We start from the raw sequence: 25,006 nt of genomic DNA, 5'->3' as shown, positions 1-25,006 counted from the left end.
GCTTAATTTTAACTTTTGTGGCACACCTTCTGTCCTCAGAGGCAACAAAACTTACAGGGAGAGGAGGAAATTGGGGAACAAATTGAGAGAGGTGCTGAGTGCGCACCCGCAGTGTCTAGGGTTCTCTGTCAAAATTCCCTGGTCCTTGGGAGTTTCCCAGGGATCCTGCCTTGTGTGAGTGACAGCTTTGGTCAGAGGACTCAGGAGAAACTTTGGGTGGATTTTACATTGTGATGAATGTCAGTAACCTCCCAAGCCTAGGAGTTAGCAAGGAACCGGGGCTGGGCAGGGAGTTAATACCCTTATTTATTCCACGTGAACTGCTGTCAGTGCTTTCAAAATGTGCATGGCTGCTGAGGCTGGAAGGTGCAGGAGAATTAGACCATGAAGTATGGAAGGAAAATAACAAAACATTTTCTCTGGCTCTAGGGTTGTTCGTGGGAGGATACCAGTGTTATTTTTATTCACAAATTTGAAATGGCTTCTTACTTAGTGTGGAGAGACACCCCTATTGTCACTCGATCCACTCGATCGAGTGACAATAGGGGTGTCTCTCTCCCAGGTCCTGGAGACAAGTTAATTAGCTAAAAATCACTGGAAAAAACCCAAAGATTCTGACTCTGGTAGCACTGCAGAGCCACGTGGGAGAGTTGACTCCAAAGGCAAATAAAAAGAATCCCATGCTGTAAAAGTTACCCCGTAATTCCTGTATTGGGGGACCTGCTAACGACTTCTGACAGGTCAGGTTAGCTGTACGTGCACACCCCTGACAACCTGAAGGCAAACAACCACCGCAACCTGTGCAAACAACCTCCTTGCTCTGTCTCCAGCAGGACTCCAGAATGCTTTTCCTGGCGCACACGAATGAGGCAGGGTGTCACTTTCGGCCGGGGAGGACTTGCTCTTTTTATAGCTATCACTGTGAGGGGGTTTCTGCTTCGGTAGCCGTGAATTCCGCATCTGGGGTTGGGCTGGGCTGGGCTGGGCTACCCCTCGGAGCTCCCTCCCCCCCGCGGAGCGCCCCACCGCCACCGAGCCGCCGCCGCAGCCCCGGGTTCCTTGTGCGGCTGCGGGGAGCGGGCGGGGAGGGGCGGTGCAGTCCCGCAGCGTGCGCGGGAGGCTGTCAGCGCCGGGTCGAGCGCGGAGCCTTCCCCTCGGCTCCCCGCACCCTCCGCAGGAAGGGCGCAGCGGGGTGGGGACGGGAGGAAGGACCGGAGCCTCCGCCGCCGGCCCATGCCTCGGCGGGCGCGGTGAGCGCGGCGCGGCGGGCAAGAGAAGCCGCGGAGCGGCGGCGGGCGGCCGGGCCATGTCGGAGCCGGAGAGCGGTGCTGCAGGTAAGGGGGAGCGGCGGGGCTCCGTCGCCGAGCACGGCCCCGCTGCCGCCGGGCCCCCGCCGCAATGCGCTGCCGGCGGTCGGGCGCGGCCCGGCGGAGCGGCCCCGGCGTATCGGGGGAAATGATCTGGAGCCGCAGCCCCGTCCGGAGGAGGGGGAGGCGGCAGACAATGTCCCGGCGGCTCTGCCGGCCCCGCCGCCCCGGCTGTGTCCGCGCAGGCAGGGCGGCCATCCCCCTCTCTTCCCCGGCGGGGTGGGGGGTGTCCCGGCGGGCAGGCTGCGGCAGCGGTGGCGGGGGGTGGGGGGCGGCTGGCTGCGGAGCTCGGCCCCGCGGAACCCCCCTCCCCCGCCCGCTGCGGAGCGGTCGCGGCTCATCCCGTTCCGTTCCCGGGGGAGCCGATGCAGCAGGGCGGGGGGGGGGATCCAGGTGAAAAAACAATGCGGCGGCATGGCCGGGCCAGGGCGGGGGCGGGCGGCCTGCCCGGGCGCCGGTGCGCTGCGGCGGGCGCAGCATCCCTCCCGGCGGGGAGGGGGGGCTTTGTGGCTCCGTCATCCCCGAGGGTCCGGGTCTCCCCTTCCCAGCAACGGCTCGGGAGAGAAGGGGGAAGGGTTTGTGCTGGAAATTAAGGGCTGATGGTGAAATAAAGGAAGGTGTATCCTTTCTAGCGACTAGCCCGATGAGCTGAAGAAGAAAGACCTGGCAGCTCGGTGGGAAAGACAGCGCTGTCTGGGGTGAGAGGCTAGCCTTTGCATCCTGGCACAGCCTCGGGCACCAGAGAGCTCCCAGCGAGGTGTAGGGATGGGATAAAACCGAGTGGTTCCGTTTTACCATGTTAATGGGTCCGCGGGTCTCTGACTTTGCGAACTTGACTGAGCTGCGAATATGAGCTGAGGCGATCTGAATCTTGTTTTGCTTGAAATAAGGATTCTGTGGTTTTGGTCCGTTGGCGATTACACTGCGCCTGATAAAAATAACACAGTCTTTGCAGGACAGGGGTGGTCTCTCCTTGTGTGGGAAGGGAACTGGGGGAGGGAAGAGGGTTCCTAGGATACAAATGATATGGGTGAATAACCCTGAGGGAAATGCAGACTCAGCCTGATTTCATTTGATTTCTCCATCCCTTCCTCCTCAGTGTGTGCTGCAAAGATTTGAAGCAATACTGAACCTAAGGTGCTGGCAGTAATGTATGGGGAAACTTAAAAGGTTGAGTTTGAACAGATCATAGTGGGATTTGGGGAATATTTTTAATAAAATGGCTTAATTGCAGTGCAAGTAGAATAAAAGACTCGTAAAGTATCTATTAAAAAAAAACAACCTAGAAAACAGCATTTAGAAACTAGTTGAATCTTCAAGATCACCTGCTCTACTGGATTCCCTCCCTGCCCTCCCCCATCTACATGTTCTCTCAGTGCTTCCTAAATAAAGTCTCTGATGTCTGTTTGGTTTGAAGTAACCTGTAACAATTTTTTAGCATGCAGACGACAAAGGGAAGAACAGACTGGCAGATTCATTTGTCTTTTGTATGAGAGGGTATCGTGTATTTTGTTTTCTGCAAAGTTGCAAGGTTAGTGCAATGTGATGCTGAAATTAAGTATCTTGTGACATAGGGCGAATCCGTGCAGGAGGGATTTTGTTAGAAGACATAAGACTGTGTGAAGCAATGATTTGTTATGCCAGAAATCTTTATGTTCTTTCCATGCACTGGAATGCTGAAGCTGTCAGAGAAAAAAAGGCTTCGGGGATAAAATGTGATTTAGTGAGTGTTGTTGTATTGACAGAATTGAAGCTGCAGTCACTTATTGCAGCATAGTACAATGCGTAAAAGAAACGTCTATATGTAAAATAGCCAAGTGTTGTATGCAGTACCTGCCAGTCATTTTTATAGCTTCAGTTAGCACAGCATTGCGGTATCTGCAGCTTGGTTAGCGTCAGCCTGTATGAAATTGTTCATACCCAGGAGCTGTTGCATGTAAAGCTTCCAATTATACTGACTTTTGGCATTTTTAAAGGCATTGGCTCATAATTGACTGTCGCTGATTCAGCTGACAGGTTTTCCTCTATGGTACTGTCACCCTATAAGCTTTCAGTCGGAATATTTAGTTCATTCCCACTGGGACAGCAGTTGGTGTTCAACAGAGCTGCCCTGCTCTGTACCTGCAAAGTTTCCCTAACGCTGCAGTCAGCTGTAGTGAGGCCCCAAGAGGTCCGTTCTGTCCAAAGGTTGCTTTAGCTGGTGCAGGTGTGGCGTAAGGGGGCTTTATCCTGGTCTAGAGGGTGTGGCCGGGATGTCCCTCAAACACAAGTGTCACCAGGAGCCGGAACAGGCTGCTGCGGCCTCAGGTGTCGGCTCACGTTAGAGCAGCCTTCGGGAGACCGGTTCTGTGCAGGAAGACCAGAGTGCTGCCTCAGCTACAACAGACCTGATCCCTGCATGTAAATGTCAAGATTTAGGACGTGTTTCGCCTTCTGACCATGTCTCTGGTGGTTGGGGTTATATGCGAGTTGACTGGTGTCTCATCTTGTGCTCTTTTCTGCCAAATGCTTTTTTTTACTATTGAGGTGATGTGACCTGCCATGGCCAACTTCTCCCACTTTCATGGGAATGCTCTTGAAATTCTGGAGTCCCCTTCTGGACATAATTTCTGCTGTTACAATTAAGTCTGGGTTTTTTTTTTTTTTTTTTTTCCTTTTTTTCTTTTAAAGCTGCAGTTTTGGTCAAATACTTTAGATTTTCTAGCTCCTTATTCTTCTAAGCTGTTCTGGGTGATTAGCTCCCTTTTTGCTGTCCTCTACTATGATTTCACTTACTTTATCTATAATTGCACCAGACAACCATCCCTTTCTTAAAAAAGAAATCTTAAAAATATACTTCTTATTTTAAACCAGTAACAGCCAAAGAATCCCATCACCCCCATTTTCTCTACCTGAAGTGGTTCTGCCTTTTGACGATGTGTCAGATGGGATTTCACAAGTGTTTGACTTCAAAGAGCGCACCATTTATGGTTTTAGAAACTTCTCTCTGTGGCTGTTTTAGTCTGTAGGTATTGTTAAGGAGCAACGCGGCCTTTTTGGGTACTTAAAAAAGCTGTGCTGGCTGTCAGTAAACAATAAGGGAAATTATGAAAGGAATGAAAAACCAATGCGCTCAAATGATGCTACTTCCAGGTAGGAGAACAAGAACAGTCATGACCTTAATTAGATATGAGGCAACATAACCTATTTGGGAGTGTGTATATATTCCTTTTATTTATTTTTTTAAGTAAAGTAGATGTTGACATTTTCCATATGCAGCTTTAGAAATCTTTAGAGTGTTTTGTCTGTCCATAAACGACTTCAGTTGCTTACTTATTCAGCTTCTGTATGCACTTGCCAGTTTTCTGTTAAACAGCCTTGCTAGTTAAAAACAGAAAGGGGTGAAACTCCAGGTTGCAGCACTATCACACAGGCCTGTTTAGCTATTTCCCCAATGGTAAAAGAGAGAGGCCAGGAAGACTTGGCATCTGTTTCGGGAATGAGCTCTGAAGTCCATCGGTCGCGATTGTAAAAGGTACGCTTGCTTCACAGATGTTTTACTGAAGAGTTTGCAGCTGCTTGGTGATGTAAGGTCACAGATGTTGGTGTTGCGCTGAGGGAAATGCCACTGCCAAGTATAAACTTCAGTGATCTGAAATGCCTGTGAGATACCTGCAGACTTCATCTTCTTCGCTGTGACAAATGTTCTGGCTCCTGGGTCATTAAATTGAAACTGCCTCCTCTCAGTGGCCAGGCACATTTTTGGTCTTAAAAAGAACATTCCATAACACTCATTACTCAAAATATGTCAGCTCTGGCCCGTGTGCTGTGCTGTTAAGAAGGATAGTGATATGCATTTAAAATAAACAAATGCAAGTTTTAAATTGTGCCATAACTACTACTAAAGCAGTGACTTTGCAGTGTTTTAAAATTAGGGTAGCAGCAGTCAACTCTGTAAGTATGGGTATTAAAACAGGAAATTCCTTCAAAGTCTGTCTCGGAGGGATTTGAGAAAGGTTTTCATGTAAATGAAAAGGAAAATGCAGTCAGTTCTAATAAAGTAAGCAAATAAATAAACTAAAATGCTCAGAATATGGAGGCCAGCATTCAGGCTAGAACGCCTTTGTTCTTTACTGAGGACTTGGCTAAATGTCCTTATTCAGGACTGCATCAGGGTGTGTCAAGGACATCAGAGAGCGGCTTTATGAGCTGCGCTGATGTGCCCCGTCGTCGCCACGCTGCTGTCATCTGCTCCTGTGCAAGAGGCATTTGGTGCTCACTGTCCCAAATCGGTAGCTCTGTCGTGATTGATATGCAGGGCTCTGGGCACGTGGATCAGTTCTAAAGGCATCTTAATTTACAAGAACAGGAGACCTGGAGAGAGTTTTTCTTATATCTGTAGTTTCTTCCGTCAGCTAATTCCTCAGTGCCTGAGTCCACACTCTCAGACCATTCTCTGCAGATGCAATTTCCGAGGAATATTGAGAGATATTTCCAGTAATTTGTATCAGTTGAAGTCCAGAAAGAAGTGTGTATGTGAATGGGGCTTCGTAGTAGCAATTTCATGTCTTCTAAGGAAGTTTATTCGTTTACACTCTCTGAAGAAAAACTCTATTGCAGGAGCCTACCCAACCTGCACTGGTTTCCTTGGAGAAGGAGGCAGAGGAAAATTATTCTCCTTATGTTACTTCCTTCTGCCATAGGGAATTATCTAGGAACACTGCTTCGATTTGGACATTTCTGGATACATTTTATGTTTTTAGTGCTTTTCAGGACTACTGTCTAGGGTTGAAGCAGTGTCTCTCGAAGGGTTTTACAGTCCCGAGCGCTCCGTGTCCACCTGTCCCATACAGCCTTTCCTTGCAAGGCTCCATGCGTTTGTATTCACACTTTCTTTTTTTTTTTTCCTGTTCTTTGTGAGGTCTGAAGAGGGGTGTTTGGGTGTCTCACTCGTCATTATGTTTGGGCAATTTTTCTCTATTAAGAGATAGTAACAACATTAAAATCACAGTTTCTTTAATATGTCCTTGCCACCTTGTAGTCATTGCTTGGGAGATGCATTCCAGTGACAATTTGGTCTTGTGGATTTCATCATCATTTGAGGACTCTTGATGCTTTCTTCACACTTAAAGATCAAAATACCTGTGGTTATACTAGACTGACTGGAAACTAGCCCCATTCCCCGGTGCCAAACGGATCCAGCAAATTTAACATCTCTTTCTCAAGTTTCCATGGATACCTTAGTAGAGCACATGCTGTAATCAGAACGGCAGGGCATGCCATTTACAAAAGCTTTCAGCATTGTCATTATGGAACTGCTGCATTCAAAAATCAACCTTTTGTAGTAGCTCTCTTGCTTACTCAGCTCTGCTCCTCTTATGATTTTAGGCGTAGGAGCTCCTTTGCAGGCCGTACCATCTGCTTGTCGCCATGACCATGTAACTTCCCAGTTGGTTGTCTGGCTGGTCAGTGTTGGTCTCTGTGTGATGTGTATGCACAGGCATGGCATTTGAGTGTAAGCATGATGGGTGCTAGTATAAAATCCTCTGGAAATGGACTTTGGTCGGTGACTGCATGATTCTGCGATCTGCTTTACAAATCTTAAACATCTACTTTCTTCTGTCCATGGCTTCTCTCCTCTTTTCCTTTAAGTCTCATAGCTGATCTTTTTTCAAGATCGTAAAATAAAAAGAATAAAGAAATACAAACTTACTTTTGATTTAGCTGTGAAGTGTCACTCAGAAGCTAAATCAATAGCCATAGACTATGGATTCACAGATGACTTTGCTACCGAGTTGTCAAATGTGATACCAATTTTTGCAGTTTTGCAACAACTAAAATTCTCTTATTTTCCCACCTTTGAACAGAATAGGGTTTAATAGCCTTGAAGATTATCAAGGGGTTTATATATAGCATCAGTCACGCTGTCCACTATGAGAAGTAATAGTTATTCTAGTTTGGCTATTCTTTTTACCCTGTCTCCCACTTTCTTTGGTTTTTTTTTTTTTGGGGGGGGGGGGGGGGAGGCGGGGAGGGAGAGAGGTTTGTTTTCTCTTGTCAAGAGTCTACAAATATGTGAGTCGTGTTTGGCATTCCTGAAGATTGTCAAAATGAAGAAAAACATTTTCAAGTATTTTTCCCAATTTACATCTTAAGAAAAAGGAGTCACTGCATTCACTCAGCTTGATACATCACAAGATACTTCATGAATGTAGGAATGCTTGATAACTAAATAAACTTTTTGCCTTTTAAGTAATCAAGTACCTCCAAAAGTGTTCTTATTCCTGTGTGCTGGGTGCATGGTCTGGAAAAGCTGAACTGTAATTCCTGTTCAATTTTTGAAGAATATTCCCGTGAATATCTTGATCTAGAAAGGTAAATCTAGAATTGCCATGTTTTCAGGATGCAGTTGTGTCCTGAGATGGTTCTTAAATAGCAACCTGCAGTAAAACAGGGATTTTTACAACTCCGTAATATTTTGATCTTGCTTTTTAAAACAAAAAGAATGACCAGCCAGCCCATCCTCAGCTGGTAAAGGGTGTTTTTCCCAAAGAAAGTGATTAGCATCACAAATGTTCTGTTTTATGAGCGTGGTCCTGGGAATTAGAGCATAGTCTTATTAGTGCCATTCCTGACAACCTTGCAGTGAACCAAGTAGATGATGACAGACGTGATGTTGAAGGAGGAGCAGCAGAAAACCTTTTCTGGGAAGGTATCTTTCCACAGAACCTAGGTTCTGTACATCTGTGTTTTGTTTTCTGTTCCTTATGTCTTTCTGTTTGGAAGCAAGGAGGGAGGAGATGAGAGAGAGAGGAAAACAGTGCTTGCACGGAGGCAAATAGTGCAAGGAATCCTGAAGGAAGCAAGCTCATAGAATAGTTTGTTGAAGGAAGAGGAAGTTAGTGTGTATTAAAGGTGTCTATTACAGAACTATATCTGTGGAATATTTAAAAAGATCTTGCGGAGTTGTCTTCTACCACTTTGAGCCACAAAATCTGTTGTTAACCCACCTTTATCACAACATGCAGCCCACCTTCTCTGACATATAAACCAGGATCAGTTTTGTCTCTCCTGGCAGTAGAGTGGAAGAGCTGGAATCTAGAAAGAGAGCGATCACTGCAGGGCGCTGCTGGTGAGTTCTCCAAAACCCAGGCTCTTGGGTGCGACCAGGTTCTGAGCAAGTGGGAACCACGTCAGGACTGAGGGGAAGAGGGGGCTGACTGATTGCAAAAGCTGGAAAGCGCTTGGGTTGTTCAATGTGGAGCTGGATTTAAGACCTTACAGTGTAGATGGTGAATGGGTTTGAGTTTAAGGCAGTTTTAAGGTCAGACTTAGCTACTGGTAAGGACCTGGCTGGGGCTTTACAGACCAAGTAGTGAAATGTGGATGGCAGTGTGATAGTTCTGTTTTAGTCCAAAGAACCGGGAGATTTTTTACTTAGGAAATGACAGTGCTCTAATTGGTATCAGTGCGATGAATACCAGCTCTTTGGGTGACCAATTATTATGAAAGAGTATAAGGAAACTTGGATTTGTATCAGAGATTAGCTATGGCTGTATTCATAGAAGGGAAGCGTGCTGCAGTCTTCAGCAAACCAGCTGGATGCCTACTGGCATTTTAAAACAAAGAACTCTAATTCCATTGATGGTAATAGCAGTGGTGTCATTGGTTTCAGTAGAAACAGAAGGTTCTTACTTCTGATATGAAATGTGAGATCTTTTTAGTAAGCATAAGAATATTTTAAGTGGGTTTTTTTGTATTTGCTTGTCTCTGTCTCTTTTTTTGTTTTGTTCTATAATTATTTTCAAAGGCCATCTTTGTATTTGCAATAAAATGCTCTTGGTTGTCATGTTACATTTGGAAGTTGTGACATTTTGTTCTTAATGCAAAGCAAAATCTCAGCAAAAGGAAAAGCTGAATAAGGTTTTCTTTATCAATGCAGCATTTCTCAGCTAATAGCAATATGGTAAACCCTTCCTTTCCTGTTTTGCAAACATCATTAGCAAGCTTTGCTTGCAGCAAAATTATTATTGATGCTCAAAATGATATACAATGTTTTGAATGAAAAATGATGTTTTTAATTCCATTCTTTTATTGCCTGATGGCTACCCTATACCCATATTTCACTCTCAGAACATATTTTTTTTTTAATTTTTTTTTTTTTTTTTTTTTTAAATCCGGGCATATTGCCTGAATGGAAAATGAAGAATTTGGCCAAGATTTTGGTATGATCAGCAACCTGACTGAGATCATTGCTACATATAGCAATCACTCTCCCCAGCTGCTGGATGGCTGGAAATTCCAGAAAAATGGCCATCAAATATGTGCAAGTGTTTAATCTGTGAAAATGATTAGTCCGTGCACGGTAAATTCAGTTAGCTTGGATTTATTGGACCCATAAAAAGCAGCTGCAATAGTGGCATTTTTAGTACGTCTAATGCATCCTGACTTACCCTGTGCATCTGGTTCATCAGCCTACAAATAACTGAGAGGCTGAATGGATTTGGCATATGGACCAGTGGATATGCATTATACAAATCAAACAGAGTTATTGCAGCTCTCCTTTTGAGGCAGGCTGTTGTACTGCAGGAATGCTCAGTTGGGAGTTTAGGAGAGCCCAGAAAAGGGTGCGGTATCTAAGTCTTTCCAGTGGGTCCTCAAGCCCGGCCAGAGGCTCAGATCTGCCAGGAATTAATTGCATTGTATATTATGGATTGAAAAAAAAAATTACTAATTATTGTGAAAGCACTTCTTAAAATGCTAGAAGTATGATCTGAAATAGAGAATAGTATTGATCCTGTTGTTGATTCAGAAAATCATTAGAGTTTAATTAGCAAGTTTTGGGTTTGTGGCCACTCTGGCATGATAGAAATAGAAATGAACTTAAGATACGGGTTGATTGGGATCTAACATACACACTAGTGTTCAGGGACGTTCCTACAGAGAGATGATTTGATAGTGATGCTGCTTGTTTTCTAGTTTGTGAAACAGCGGTAGGAGATCCAGACCATGATGAGTCCCTTTCACCATTACCTGGAAGTGAAGGTTTGGAAAGTGCACTTCTCTGCGGCCAAGCCTTCTCTTTTGTAGGCATGACTCTATGAAGTACTGCAGAATGTGCCTGAAAAGGTCCACGTTGGGGTTTCTGATGGCAGACTTGGGGCTTGATACCTTATTTCTTCTTCTTTTCTTTTTGTTTCTTTTCCATATGCTAAACTGGTGACAGGAGACATTCAGAAATGCCCCACTTCCCTGATCTGACTGCTTTTCTGTGCTTTATGCTGATGAGCAGCGTATCCTGCTTCCTGAATTCCTGCTCTTAATTCATCTTGTTAAATTCTTACTTAGTGACAATGCACGCTTGCAAAAACTCGAACTCATCTGTTGTCAATGTTACATGGGTTGTAGGGAACCTTCTGTTAGCAGAGAACGTGCTGCTGTGGCATGCCGCTTCACCGTTGGAATGAACAATTTCCTTAGTATGTGAAGCAGAAAATTTTACTGATGCCTGCTGTAGCTGAATTATATAAATATTTAATAAAAGCTGAATTTAATAGAAAAGAGAAGATTTTGTGTAGCTGCTGGAACTTTTTTTCCTTTTAGTACCACCTTGGTAACTTATGACTGTGAGGTTTAGCAGTCGTCTTTCCTAAAGCGCTTTTAAACCTGCTGTCTTAAAGCTGATTATCTGGGACTGTAGTGGGCCATGTCTGATACTTTCAGTGGTTCACTAAAACTTACTCATCCCGTCCTGAATCAGAATGCGTGGTAGGGGCTCCCAAATATTCAGAACAGGCTGATGGTCTTCCAGAGGAGATCAGCTTCCGTTAACTGCTCTTTCTAATTAAATGAGCTTGGTCCTGCTCTCTAGATCTGTTTGTTAGAAAATCAGATTCAGCTGAACACGCTATCAGTGAAATGTTCACACCACATCAGCTAATTTTTATAAATGCCGTGGACATCGCTTTTACTCTGTATTCTGCAACACTTAAAGGTTAATCCTTCATTCTGTTTTGTTGTCAGTTAAGTTGGAAATCTAGAATCTGGCTGATCATTTACTGAAAAACAGAAAAAGCTAAACTGATTAACTATTGCAGGAAACCACAGAAAATAAACTCTTGCATGTGTTTAGATGAAAAGAAGAAAGAATTTAAATTAAATCTGTGAAACGAGCAATTGCAGCTAATATGATAATGAATATGACTCATTATTAATACAGTATTTGCTGATCTCATAATTTCACCAGTTCTGTAAATGTTTGGGGATTTGCAAATCAGATAGATAGGTTAAAAAAAATGCTGAAAAATCTTCTCTATTTTCCCTTCCTCTTCTGGTCACCTTGAAAATGCACAAGGTGTTCTTTGGCAATTGCTTAGGTTAGGACTAAAGTCACAAATTGTAATGATGTGTTCAAATTCATTCGATACACATTTAGTTAAATTATCTAAACCCCTTATACAGACAGTCGTATATCAGGTTAATGTTCATATTAAGGAATTTCTAGTCCAGAAGCTTGCATCATAATTAGAAAAAGATTATTTTAAATTTTGGTCTAAGTATTTGAAGACTTAGTTTAATTTGGATTCTAAATCAGATTCTTCCATTTATTTTGGTGTGCAAATTGTCAAGAATGAAGTGTTTATTTAACACATGCTGTTAAATAAATGTTCTGTGTTTTTTTCATAGAGTGTAGTTTGACACAGATAGAGATCCTTGGGAAACATGGGCGATAAAGCTGGAACTTGAGCTATGTGGGACGCCACTTTACTGTGGTTTTTTTGTTACAGAAGCCTTAGTAAGTCATCTTGCTTTTAAGAACTATTCCAAATACCATGATACTATCCAGGACATCTTTTTAAATTTTTAAGAAGAGGAATTTGTTCACAAACGCTAGGCATTCTGTTTTTTTGTTGCATGATTGCAAGTTGGGTTCCTTGCAACCCTTCAGCCATTCTCTGGCTTGGAAGAGATGCTTTTTTTTTTTCTTTCAGATCAACCAATCACAGTCCTTTAGAAATAAAAGATCTTTAGATATCCTGGAATATCCATGCATTTACCACTCTTCAGAACAGAGTTGTGAAAACTGTGACGTGTGCACATTTTTTCCCCAAGCAGACACTAACTCAACAAAATATTAAAGCTCCCACACGGACAAGTATATTTTAACACCTTTCAGTTTAGATAGGGTAGACAGTATAATGTTACAAATTTCATATTTCGTTTGGTGTTAACAACTATTTCACTATTTGTTAGAGGAACTCTTGGCATTAAATCCAGGGTGAGTGGCTTGCAAGCCGTTTTCTGTAAATGCCAACTGCTCTGATAAACGACTTTAACTTCCCAGTATTCTGAACTCCACTCGTTTATTCATTAGTTCTGCGACTCTGTGCTAATGTCGGGGCCTCTTTTAAGAGCTGAGTTACAATGTAACAATTATGGCTGCCCCAATTATTGCACCTGATTAGTTGTTACTCATGAAATGAGTTGCAATGTAATGCAGCTGCTGCTTGTGCCAACGCGATGGCATCTCTACAGAATCACTGTAACAGAAGGTTTGGGTTCAAATTTTACTTTGCTGCTTTAGAGGTTGTAGCATTGCCTTCCTCGATTTTCCTCTCTTAATCCAACAGAACTCTAGGCTGGTGGTATGTAGGGCTCATTGTAGAATTATTTTGTTTAACTGGGTATTTGCAGGAGCAGCGGTGAATACAGTGCAGAGTGGTTATGGGTTTGGAAGGATTTTTTTTCCTGTGAAAAAATACGGATAAATCACCAAGAGCTTAACCTTCCGGCAGAGTTGAGCGGCTGATGAGAATCAGAAAAGGTTAAGCTTTCCACAAATCCAGCCTTCATGCCTAAGTTTTCAAGAGCATTCTGAAACATGCTCTTGAAATGGGCAATTTATTTTAAAGATTTTCAATGAAAATATCTAAGTCCATTTTCTTTTTTAAGCGGTATTTTCTACAGGTAGCTAAGACAGACCTCTGATCTCCACTTAACATTTTTTTATTCGTTTGCAAATATTTTTACACTTGCGGATACAGTGAGTGTGCTTGTATACTTATTATACCTCTGGATTACCACAAGTTATTTGGGTTGAATGCACTGGTTGTTTAATCAGTGCTCTCTGAGAGACAAGAAAACGCGTGTACTGTCACACAGGATTTTCTGAGTTGCATATAGAGCTATAAATAACTTCTAAAGGTACCTCCAAGCTGATAACTGAAGATAGGCTGGGAAACAGATCACTGAAATATGAATGCTGAAACAGGTAACAAAAAGAAACACTGAAAACACAGTGATTTGATGTCTACATTTTTGTCCAGCAAAACCGGCGTCCTAAGTGGAGGAAACCTACCAGTTTCCAAAGACATTGAGTCAGTGTTGCAATGTCCTGGTCTGCTCAGGAAGTATTGGTTCTGGTCCATCAGGAACGACAGCAGGATCCAAGGAGCTTGTTTTGTTACTAATTTCTTTTTTTTTTCCCCCTGTGCTGAAATACTGTTATTTAATTCCATGGAAAATGCCATGTTGGTGGTACAAAAATTAATCTGTTTTGAAAAGAGGAAGAAATTGCACAAAGGAGGCTGATAGCAGCATCTGAGGCTGATAACAGCATCTGATCCAAATATATATTAACGAACTGAGCAGATTCAGTGCTTGTCACATTTGCCCTGTGGTTTTTTGTACTTTACCAGAAGAGGAGTAACGTAATATATTCTTGACGAACTTGTATAGGAAATGTGAATATTTTGCTTCTGCAAATGCTTCTGAAGATCAGGGTCAACATGCGTTATTGTAATTTGAACTGAAATAAATGTCGTTACAAGAACAATATTAAGATTTGGAGGAAGATTTTTCCCTGTGGGCAGATTATCCCCTAATTGCCTACTGCAGAGTTTTTGCACCTTCCCTGGGAAACAACACGTATTTGATTACCAGGAACAACAGGATTCTTCATTAAGTAGTTTTAGGGTCTTGGAAAGCATCTCCTGTGTCATCTTAGAATAATGCCCTGACTTGTCAGTCATGTCTAGGAAATACATACTATGCATAAATACACATTTTATTGCATGATACATCCAAGTAGGTGATAAGAAAATGTTGAAATGTATTATTTAATATTTATTATGGTTATTAATCTTTAGAGACTTATTAAATAATTCTGCTTTTCTGTAGAATACATGCTAATTATATGTAGAGAAATCAGTAAACTCAGGGCTTATATTTGGGGGCAGAGAGGCATGAGCATGGGCAGGGTGTGTAGTACCTTTTCTACATTCCATTTTGATAAACTATTGCAGTCTTCAGAAGAGAATATATTATATATAAATCCATCTGAGTCATCAGTGCTTAATTATTTTAATAAGCCATTTCCTTTTCTATCATCAATGGGGTAAATACAAGAAGGAAAAATACAAATAGTGCATTACAGTATTTGTGACTCATTTGGTATGTTCCTTTAAATGAAATTTCAGTACTGTATGCAGGCTAGAAATATTTCTTTGATGATTTGTTAATAATACTTTCCTTTTTCCCAGCTGGATTCTGTCCTGCAGTAAGATTAACAGCTGCAAGATGTTTCAGTGCAGAGTGTATTGAAGAATAAAAACAGAGACAGTATTGGGGAAGTTTCAGAATAAATGTTCACGATGGAATAAATGCAACTAATTCAATTGTCAACTAATTCGTTGTCAAATTGATATCAGCTCCTCTTTTTCTCTTAAAATGAGTCTGTCTTTTGCGATCTCACAACTTGTGTTTAGTTTCAACATTCACACATTTAAGTCTTAGGCCTTTAATGTGAGTGTATAGTGTTCAAGCTGCTTGTATTAACTATGGCTTCTGAATATATTTAGGAGGACTTTTAAAATTATACATGGTAACGTAATAGGCAAAATAATGAAAGTTAGTCATGAAGGTCAGACAAACATTTTAAAACCAAAACTGCAGTTGTTGTGTCTTGGCGTGTTGTAAGTGCAAAAAATATATTGTATGTGGTGGCTGTGGAATTTGCTTTCTTTTTAGCAGTTTTGTTACAACAGGAAAATAGTGTAGCAGTATACGAAGCAACTGTCCTGTCCTACTCATTCTGTTTACTGACACTGAAGAATTTTCGTTTCCTTTCAGATGCAGTTTCCACATCTGCTTACTCATCACCAGCCAAAAGTTTGGGAGACCCTGGAATAACTCCACTGTCTCCATCACATATTGCGGTAAGAAATGTACTCTTAATGTTCAGTGGGATGTAATCTCTTTAGAAAGTTGTCATTTCCTCGCGTAGTGATCCCTTGTAGAAGATGTTATTTATATGCCTTTCTCAAAGAGTTAAAGGAGCAAATCAAACTGAAAGAGGACATAAATTCATCAATATGGCAGAAGTAAAAGGGGGAAGCTCTAGACTATATGGACAAAGAAGGGAATAAAAGCAAAAATTTATGAGAGAACACTCTGGAAATCCTGCACTCTGAATTTGATTCAGAAAGCTGAGGAAGAAATCCAACAAGGGTAGGTTCATGTTCTGAACATGACCCCTTGCAATATCAAGAAATACATTGTGCATATATTGTGTTACAGATGATGCAGATGATCTTAAAAGCAGATGGGACTTAGTTTTTATGGGAGTTTGTCAACAAACATGATGTGTAAGAGATTAAAACACACTACCTTTACGAATCACTGACTTGCTTCTAAAACCTTACAGAGGTGGCTCTTTTCCTTAAGAAACTAAACCAGTTCTATTTTGTGCTTTTTGTGCACCAAATAAATCACAAATATACCACACTGATGGATGTAAACATATTCTTCAGTTGAACAATTTAAGAAAAAAACCCACAAACGAGCCCCCAAACTAATAACCTAGTGTTTAGCCACATGTTTTAATGGTACAGGATAACAGCTATTCCAAGAAATGAGTATGAAGCAAACTCTTGATTCAGATGGTTATGTATAAAAGGCTCCAGCAAATATATTGAGTTGTATATTGAATTTCGACTTCCATTGGAATATGCAGTTTTCTAGTATCAGTTTTGGTCAGAAAAGCAGCTTTAGGGAAGTCCTTATTTCCACCGAAGAAATATGCGTGTCTCGGAGAGCAGAAAGACTGAAGGGTAAGACAGGTTACGGTTTTTCTAATCGGTGACTCAGTGTCTGTTTTGCTTCTGCTGTTTAACAGAAGGACTCTGATGCAGATGATGCTGTAGAACAGTTATTTCTTGTTGTTGTGGCTATTGATTTTGGCACAACATCCAGTGGCTACGCCTACAGCTTCACCAAGGAACCAGAATGTATTCATGTAATGAGGTAAGGGCTGCAATGCAGCATTTAGTTTTCGATCGTAAACACATGGATTGTCTGCAGTAGCTATAGATATTTTCTACAGGAGCCTGAAGTGTCTAGATTTGTCTAGTGTTGCCACAGTGTATGCCTTTCTCAGGGTTATACTTTTTTGTTGCATCTTACTGTATTCTAATTTGCTTTAATTATCAACGTGAACATGTCCCCTGCCTGTTATTTTGCTGAGTTTACAAGATGACATGAGTAAAAGGAGGGATCAGTGAGTATTTAGAATTGTTCAGGGAGCAGTGATAATTATTAAGTCAATTATTAAGCCCTTATCTCAGAGATTGAGAGGAACTACACGTTTATTAAGGGTCATGGCATTTTCCAGGAGCTGCCCATCTCCCGGAATCAGGCTCGTATACAGTTGCGTGTTACAGCGTTTAGTTACTTGCACCCAGAAACTGATAGTTCATTTGGCTGGTTTAAGCCTTTTAGCATTAAAATGGAATCAAAACCCTGATAATGAACCAGTGATACTGGGGAAGAAAGCAATCAGAAGGTATGAATGTGAAAATTAAGGTTTGATGTGAACTCTGTTCTGTATTATATGTATGTAAGGGACCAATTTTAGATACTGTTATGTAGGGATTGTTTTTTTTTTAATTTCTGGATAAATTCAACACAATATAAATTTATGCATATAAATCTAATGCAGTCACAAATGCAAAAACTATTATGGCAGGTACCTGAAAGGATTGCTCTACAAACCTTTTTTATAATGTTTTTGATTTTTTTTAAAAGATTTTTTTTATATCAAAAAGCTTATGCAATTCTTGTTTAAAGTATCTTCAAAATGACTACATTGTAACAAGACCAAGATATAGGTAATTTCAGGCATAAGTAAGGTATGTATGAAAAGCTTAGCCATAGAAGTTCTTCCAAACAAAGCTGCTCTTATAGCAATAAGTAATCTACTGTTTTAGTACTAATACTGAGAACAAAAGGGAAAAGCCTAACTTGCTGTAGTCCAGTGTGATGTACTGTCATTTTTCTAAGCAAAGATGCTAGCTGAATGCGCCTCTCTCAATCTCAGCAGACAGCATTGATTGTGCAGTCCGCCTGCACCGTTGGTTTGTCTACGGTTGCAACATATTTTAGAGATCTGACACAACTGAGTGATGTGAAACACTGTCTAAAGGGGGGTAAGTTTTGGAATGGTATTAAGCCATCCAGTTACAAAGATACATACCGTTTTCAGTATGGACAAGTAATGCTTCAAGGCTTTTTCTGCATCCCATCCACCTATTGTTCTGCAAACAGCGCAGGAAGCTGCGTGGTGCTAGAAGTCAAAGGACTGGCCATGCGTTGCCATCTCAGGCAGGTTACAGGGTTGTGGAGTCAGAATCCACGTGTATCAATTCCTATTCTCCGTTGACAGCAAATAATCAAATTTCTTGAAGAAGCTGGCTGAAGTGAGGGGAAGACATCTGTGAAGCTGTACCTGAGCAAGCCTAAATCCTACATACTGTGTAGTTCCTATAACCTCTGTGGAGACTTTGCTATGTGAATTCCCTACTGTTTCTAGATATTTCCTTTAAGCCCTTCAGACTCAAAATTTTACTTTAGGACCTGAATTTGCCATTGGGTTCACACTATACTGCAGTAGATTACAGACGAGATTCTCCTTCCAGGGCACCAGGCTTCCTGCTGTATATCGCTGGGACATTAAAATCTAGATGCTGTGTGGCCAGCTGAGAGTATATTCCAATTCTTAACTGGCATTTTACTACTTATGGTTCACAACACCATATTTTGTTCCTTATGCAATAATGGTGGCATGATTGTGATTTCAGACCCGTGTAGATATTATATGCGATACTAATGTAAAAAGAAATTGAATAGATTCATTAATATATTTCTAACCAGAAAAAAAGGAATATATTGGGGAGGGAGGAGGAATGTATTCAGATTTCTAACAGGTATTTCAAACAAGGGAGAATATTTTAATACTAAGAATGATTTTAATTTTTTTTTTAAGTAAATATTGCTGATAGGGAAGGATGGGGGAATACATAGCTGAAACTGACTTATGAAATAATGTATATATGTACCTATAAATACACATTAAATAAATAAACGCATTGAAAAGAATGGTATATGTATCAAAATATGGCTTCAGTAGTTCAGAAGGTATTAAGAGGCTCAAACTCTGTATATAATGAGGCTTACATGTAGGATAATTTACGAATATTTCATCAGAGTAAATGTAACTTCCCGCCCGGACTCAAGAATGTTTACATTAAAATAAAGCATACCAATGATGCATGGTCCTCTTTGCTTCCTAACATTTTTCCACCTTCCCTCCTTAGCGTTGATCCTTTCCAGACATTTAGGTTTCTGACTGCCTTTTAACAAAGCAGCTTTTCTGTAAATGTCTCAATGAAGGGTAAGATGGGTTTAATTACAGGGTCCTACTTTGGAAAAGAGTGAACACACAAGGCTTTAGTACCAAGTTTGGCTGTAGTGTCAGCAAAGTCGTGATTCTAGTCGTGTAATTAGCAGACAAAGTCATGTTTTTGACTGTGTGCGTTTGTGCTGTGATGCCCAGTACTAAAAATCCAGAATTTATAAGCATTGACCTAACAGCTTTCTTGAAACATGTGCTTAGCTGTAAATGTATGAGCAGCCTCACTCACTTCAGTAAACTAAGCATGTGTTCAGTGATTGATGAATGACTTTACCTTGATTGCATGACATTAGTTGCTGTTCTATCAATTTTACCTAATACTTCACATCTGTCAACTCTTACTAGTTCCCCACAGCTTCTGTAAAGATAGTTGTGGTTACCTTCAGGCCCTTGTTGTGGAGTAGAAGCGTATGTTACAATGAGTGCTACTTTCTGTGTACCTTGAGACTGAGTAAATGCTTATGAACAGCCTGGCCGTGAGTTTAGCGAGCACTTCAGGGTGCCGGGCACTGCCAGAGCCATAATGAAAGACAGTTGGGTGCTGTAGAACGAATTAATAGCGTCTCGTTTGAAGGCGAATGCACAAGGTCTTACACAATTTTGAAAAACTCGTTTTGATTTATGTGCACTTATGTGAAGTTATAAATGTTTTGGCTGCTGGTAGGTAGCAACAAACTGAATGTAAGTATTTCACAAATGGAGAAAAATAAATGGAAAAACGCATGCGTTTATGAAACAAATTGCAGCCTGTCTTTGGAAGGAGTGAGAAGGTGGTCTTTTTTTCAGTGTAACTTTACTTCAACCTTCAGATTTTTCTTCTCTGTTTGATCGTAGTTCTTGGCAGACACAAGCTTGCCTTTCTTCTGCATGCACACTCCTAGTGGCACTCAGCTATGTTTTGCTGACCCCGCTGCTTCGTTTCCTTGACTGCCATGCTGCAGCTCTGGATCAAATTCTCATCACTCTGCAGATCACTCTCTTTGCTCTGTCTGTTAGCCAGATTCAGGTGTAAGGAAGGGCATTTATCTAACCTTAGTATAACCTTGTGATCCTTTCCGCGCTAACTTTCCTCTTGTCTCTATTGTCACTTTTAGTATATAGTCGGATCCTCTGTGGCTATAAAGGGATCTGTGCTGCTCTTGTGAGCTATTCCACTTTATATCAGCCTAGGAACTGGTCTCATATGTCTGAATTTAGGCAGAAATCTACCTCGGGTTCTGCTTGAATAGATTTTTATAGCTCTGACCCTGCTTTGAGAAAATATCCCCCATGTGCATTTAGAGTACTGCTGGCTTATATTCGGCTATGCTCTTAATAGGCATTTCTTTTTTTTTTTTTTTTTTTTTACTTCCTAAGAGCATTATTACCATCATTTGTAATATTGGGACCACGAAATAAAACTGCAAATGAAAGCCTTGAAGTCCTGGCCTTACTGACTGGAAGCCTCCACTAACTGGAGTGAGGATAGGGCTCCACCTGAGAAGAGTGCCTTTGACTGCAGCTGCTTCTCTCTAGAAAAGATGTCACACAGGAATATTTTTAAAGCTCTGATTGCAAATGGTAAAGTCGGAGTTCCCCTTCCTTATTGCTCTTTCTTTAACTGAACAGTAATACAGGCTGAGAACTTCTGAACTTGCTGAGCAATTACTGTGTCTAGTTTCCATCAGAAACTCATCAGGAAGTGGACATCCAATTCTCTAGGTGGCTTTGAAAATTTCAGCCCATACTGCTGAGCATCAATTTGTCTTCATTTAAACTGCACCTTCAGTGTACTTATTCCGGAAAGAGAAAATGTGCCTAGCTGTAATGAAAAATAAAGAAGTATTGTTATTAGCTATGTCCTATTTATGGAATTTCCCACCAGTGACTCAGAATGAATCATTAATGTTTCCAAGCGAAAGCGATACCAGTCTGTCTCCTCTCTGCTTGCAGCGGGTGAGTGGGATTTAACAATCTGGTGAATAGCCAGTGTTTTCTGCTCATGGGCTGTGGGATCTCAACTTCTTCACATTGGAACCATATGTTTGCTGTAACACCTACTCAAAGATTTTGGAGTTGACCAAGTACATTTCTAGCAACAGGTTAGAAGAAATGACCTGGAGCAGAGCCCTTGCCAGCAGATAATAGCTCAGGGGCTGAGCAGCAGGACTAGGGCCGTTGAGGAAAGTTTTTCCAAGAGGATGAAGGTGGAAGACATTCCACTTCTTATCCTGCTGTTTCTGCTTTCAGAGCAGTGGAACTGCTCTCGACACTGAAGTAAATTCATACACGTGTGATTGCCTGCCGTTGCTGCTGCTGGTGCAAAAAAGGGCAGATTTTACTCTGTTGAAGGGTCTGAAGAGTTCCCAGCACTTTAGAAGATCCTGTTCCTTGTTACTTTGCCAAGTATTGACCCCTAGATTGCAGTTTTCCATGTCAATTGTCTGCCTTGGTCTGGAGGCCAACTAATTTTCAATTGGTTCAACTGTTTCTGAGAGTGAAATGGAAAAGAAGAATTTTATTTTTGTTTCTACGTAATCTTCCTATGTCACATAAAGAAGTACCACAGAACAAAGCAATCTTTTTGTGCTTTAGAACAAGGAGTTTGGCAGTGGTATATTGTGAAAGTGTATTTAGCTATCTTTAGAAAAAAGCAATCAACACGTGGTTTAATAATGAATGCAGTTGCCCATGTGATCTTAGCTTGGCTCCTCTGTGAGCTCCATTATGATTATGGCTGTAGCGTAAAGCAGATTTTCCACTGCTGCCTTTTAAGAAGATGTGTTCTGGTAAGTGTATGTTTCCCATGCTGAAAGTACTTGTTTGTGGGGCAAGAAGGAACAATAATGCAAATTTCGTGTTCTTCCATTTTGCTTTTTTTGTGGTGAAGAAGTGAGAAGACAAGAATGCTCACAGCTATCTCTCTGGTACAACTTTCTACTGTCTGACCTTGTCGGCCTCCCGTGCCTCCCCCAATTCCTGCATTTAATGGGTGTTCTCACATTTGATGTTCTATTTATTTCCTTATCCATTCTGTGAAAGAAGCCTTCTGTTGCTTTCTTCTTAATACCTTTGTGCTTCTTGGGTTTTCCTGAAGATGCCTTCACAGTCTTGATAATATTGAATAGTTTTATTCACTGTTTTAATGGATGGTAGTGAGGGAGATGTTTTGGTGCCTAAAAGATATGGGGGAGTTGGGGAAGTCTGCTTTATTTTTGACAGACTAAAATTTTTACAGCATTTTGGGCAAATTCGTCAACTTCAGGTGAGCAGAGTGTGCAATGCAGAAGGCTCAACATCTGCATATATGTCTTCAGAGTTTCAGGTGTCCAAGAAATGAGGCGCATGTTCAGCTGTTGGTTGAACTGGCTAGTCTTTCTTCAGAGAGCATTCTGTGACAGAAGCAGGGATTTAATCGAGTTCTCAGTGGTGTTCAGCTGACACAAACAGGTCCCTTTTCCAAAATGGGGAAAAATATCCTATATAAGTGAGCATGCATGAAGTCTGATCGGCCGTTTTGAGGATTTGGGTTTTCATTTGTAGTGTTCTTGCATAATTACTTGATTTTTTTTCTGTACAATATTTATTACATATGTTTAGTATGAAAATACTGAGCATGTGATGTATGTTTAGTTTGAAAATGTAGGTGTAATACTATTTCCATTGTGTGTGGCTTTCTTTAGGGAACTGTATTATTATCAAAGACAAAGTATGATTCTGTACTTAAAAATTATACGATTAACTGCAAAATGTATTGAATTGTCTGAAATTAAAATTGTAGTCCTCTTCTTGGATGTGAATAAAACCACTTGGCTTTGGTGTTAAAGGATTGAAATTAGTGTCTTTGGAGGGGAAAGCAGCGTGTGCAATCTGTCCCCAGGTTGTTTTTCTCAAGATGCGCTATTTTTTCTGGTGCTCTGAGCATTAGTATCATTTACTGAAGCTGTTTCACTTGTTGGGTAGGCGATGGGAAGGTGGAGATCCAGGCGTATCCAATCAGAAGACACCAACGACTATCCTCCTAACACCAGAGAGAAAGTTCCATAGCTTTGGGTATGCAGCAAGAGATTTCTACCATGACTTGGATCCCACTGAATCAAAGCACTGGCTGTATTTTGAAAAGTTTAAGATGAAGCTACATACCACTGGTGTAAGTAATAACCAGCTCTCTTCGATAATCGTGCATTTGCTGCTCATCTTCTGGACAGTGCTAGATTTTGCCTAAAGATTGTGAACTAGGTGTGAAGCAGCTCTCTTTCTAAGTTCCAAGAGTAAATAAAGTAAATTAAACTTTTCAGTTAACATCATGATGCGTTTTGCTTCTCGCCGCATTTGGCAAGTGTATTTTGCCAGCCTTCTTTCTAGATCTTCAAAGTTCAATATCTGCTTTGCTTAGATCTTCATGTCCTAGTTTTCCTGCTGAAATTCGTAGCTGTCTAGGGACTCTGCATGAGGTCGGTTTGTTCTATAAATTTACTCAGAAAGCGAAAGTAGAATATAAGAGCCATACTGAACTCTAGCGCAGAGGAGCAAATTTAGCCAGCGTTCATTATCAAAACTGCGAGTGCAAATCATGTTGTTAATTTGACGTTATTCCTACTGATTATATCTCTGTCTTTAAGCTAAGTCATTCTAGAGTTTTGGGACGTGGCCAGAACTTTCTGTATTGCGGTGTTTTCTGGTTTCATGTGTTGGTGGCAAGCCAGAATACTGTGCTTTTAACTCTTAACTTGGCTTAAATATTTTGCATATGCGGCTTTGTTGCAACTAATTACAAATACATTTTTTTTGTAATTACTTATATTTAGTCTATGTTTCTCTCTCTGCCTGCAGTATTCTAGACATGGTATGTGCTTAAAAACAAAGTCTAAAACAAGCAACAAATGTCATTCTCCAGGAAATTCAAGTGATGAGTTAGATCCTCTTCAGAACAATTTTGTCACTTTTTCCTAGCCAGGTGGATAAAGAATTCCCTTTCCTCAAGCAGTGGGAATTAATTTCATGTTTACCTTTTCCTTTTAATAACTTCCAGTTATTTTCTTTCATGTAGAATCTTACCATGGAGACAGACCTGACAGCTGCAAATGGCAAAAAAGTCAAAGCACTTGAGATATTTGCTTACGCTCTGCAATTCTTTAAGGAACAGGCATTAAAGGTAGGATAACGCTTCCTTATCTAGATTTTCTGTATTTATAACTGGTATAAATGTGACCTTAACACTTCTAGCCTTGCCACGCTTTGACCGCAGTAGTATTTGATGTAAAGAAAGCAAGGCAGCTGTAGAAACTCTAGGCAGGCTGCGGACTCTGGAGGGCTCACAATAGCCTCAAGTGGTTTCCCCTCGCACAGGGGAAGCTTGATTCAGTAATAGTAGGTGTATCACTGTGATTCAGAGTTCTGAATATCTTCTTACTGGCTTAAACATTTTCTACTGCTTTTTCATGAAAAAACATCGATTTGAAAAGAAAGTTTAAAAGTGCAGGAGCTGAAGCTCAGGAATTAAATTTGAGACTGGGTCCGGTCCTTGTCCCCTACGCTTCTGCTGCTGGGGCGGTGGATTGTTCTGCGTTCCTGCAAGGTTCTCTCTCACGTTAAAGAGTTGGCACTGTGAAACGCAATAGGATGGGCACCTGCTGATGTCTCCTCCCTCAACCTGACTTTGTCTTCACTGATTATGCAAAGAGAAGTCAGATGAGCTGGATTTAATTGTAATAAAAAGAGTGTTGAAAGCTCCTTTACAATTTGGTGGCTTGAATTTCACAGTAAGTCTGTACAAAGATGCCCTGCTGAGGTCTACGAGCCAGCCAACCTAGTGGAAATAGTGTAATTCTGCCAGTGCAACGATCTGTACGAGCCACTTGATTGCACTGAGAGGTTCGGTATATCAGCGTCGGTGGAATTCTGCACTAGCGCAGATGTATAGCCTCCATTA

General features: G+C 41.3%; 1 protein-coding gene across 1 annotated transcript in view; it reads left to right on the top strand.

Annotated features, from left to right (window-relative positions):
• Nucleotides 1-1,071: 1,071 nt before the first annotated feature.
• Nucleotides 1,072-25,006, top strand: part of HSPA12A (heat shock protein family A (Hsp70) member 12A) — a 58,535-nt gene continuing 34,600 nt past the window's right edge. Inside the window, exons 1-5 of the mRNA XM_054206981.1 lie at nucleotides 1,072-1,334; nucleotides 15,477-15,562; nucleotides 16,522-16,649; nucleotides 23,038-23,224; nucleotides 24,125-24,229. Coding sequence (XP_054062956.1) covers nucleotides 1,307-1,334; nucleotides 15,477-15,562; nucleotides 16,522-16,649; nucleotides 23,038-23,224; nucleotides 24,125-24,229 — 534 coding nt within the window. The 5' untranslated portion in view covers nucleotides 1,072-1,306. The remainder of the gene's footprint in view (nucleotides 1,335-15,476; nucleotides 15,563-16,521; nucleotides 16,650-23,037; nucleotides 23,225-24,124; nucleotides 24,230-25,006) is intronic.

The sequence above is a fragment of the Rissa tridactyla genome, chromosome 6, assembly GCF_028500815.1.
Source record: "Rissa tridactyla isolate bRisTri1 chromosome 6, bRisTri1.patW.cur.20221130, whole genome shotgun sequence".
NCBI classification, from domain to species: Eukaryota; Metazoa; Chordata; class Aves; order Charadriiformes; family Laridae; genus Rissa; species Rissa tridactyla.
The sequence above is the reverse complement of the archived record's forward strand: the minus strand, read 5'-3'. Positions and strand labels throughout refer to the sequence as shown.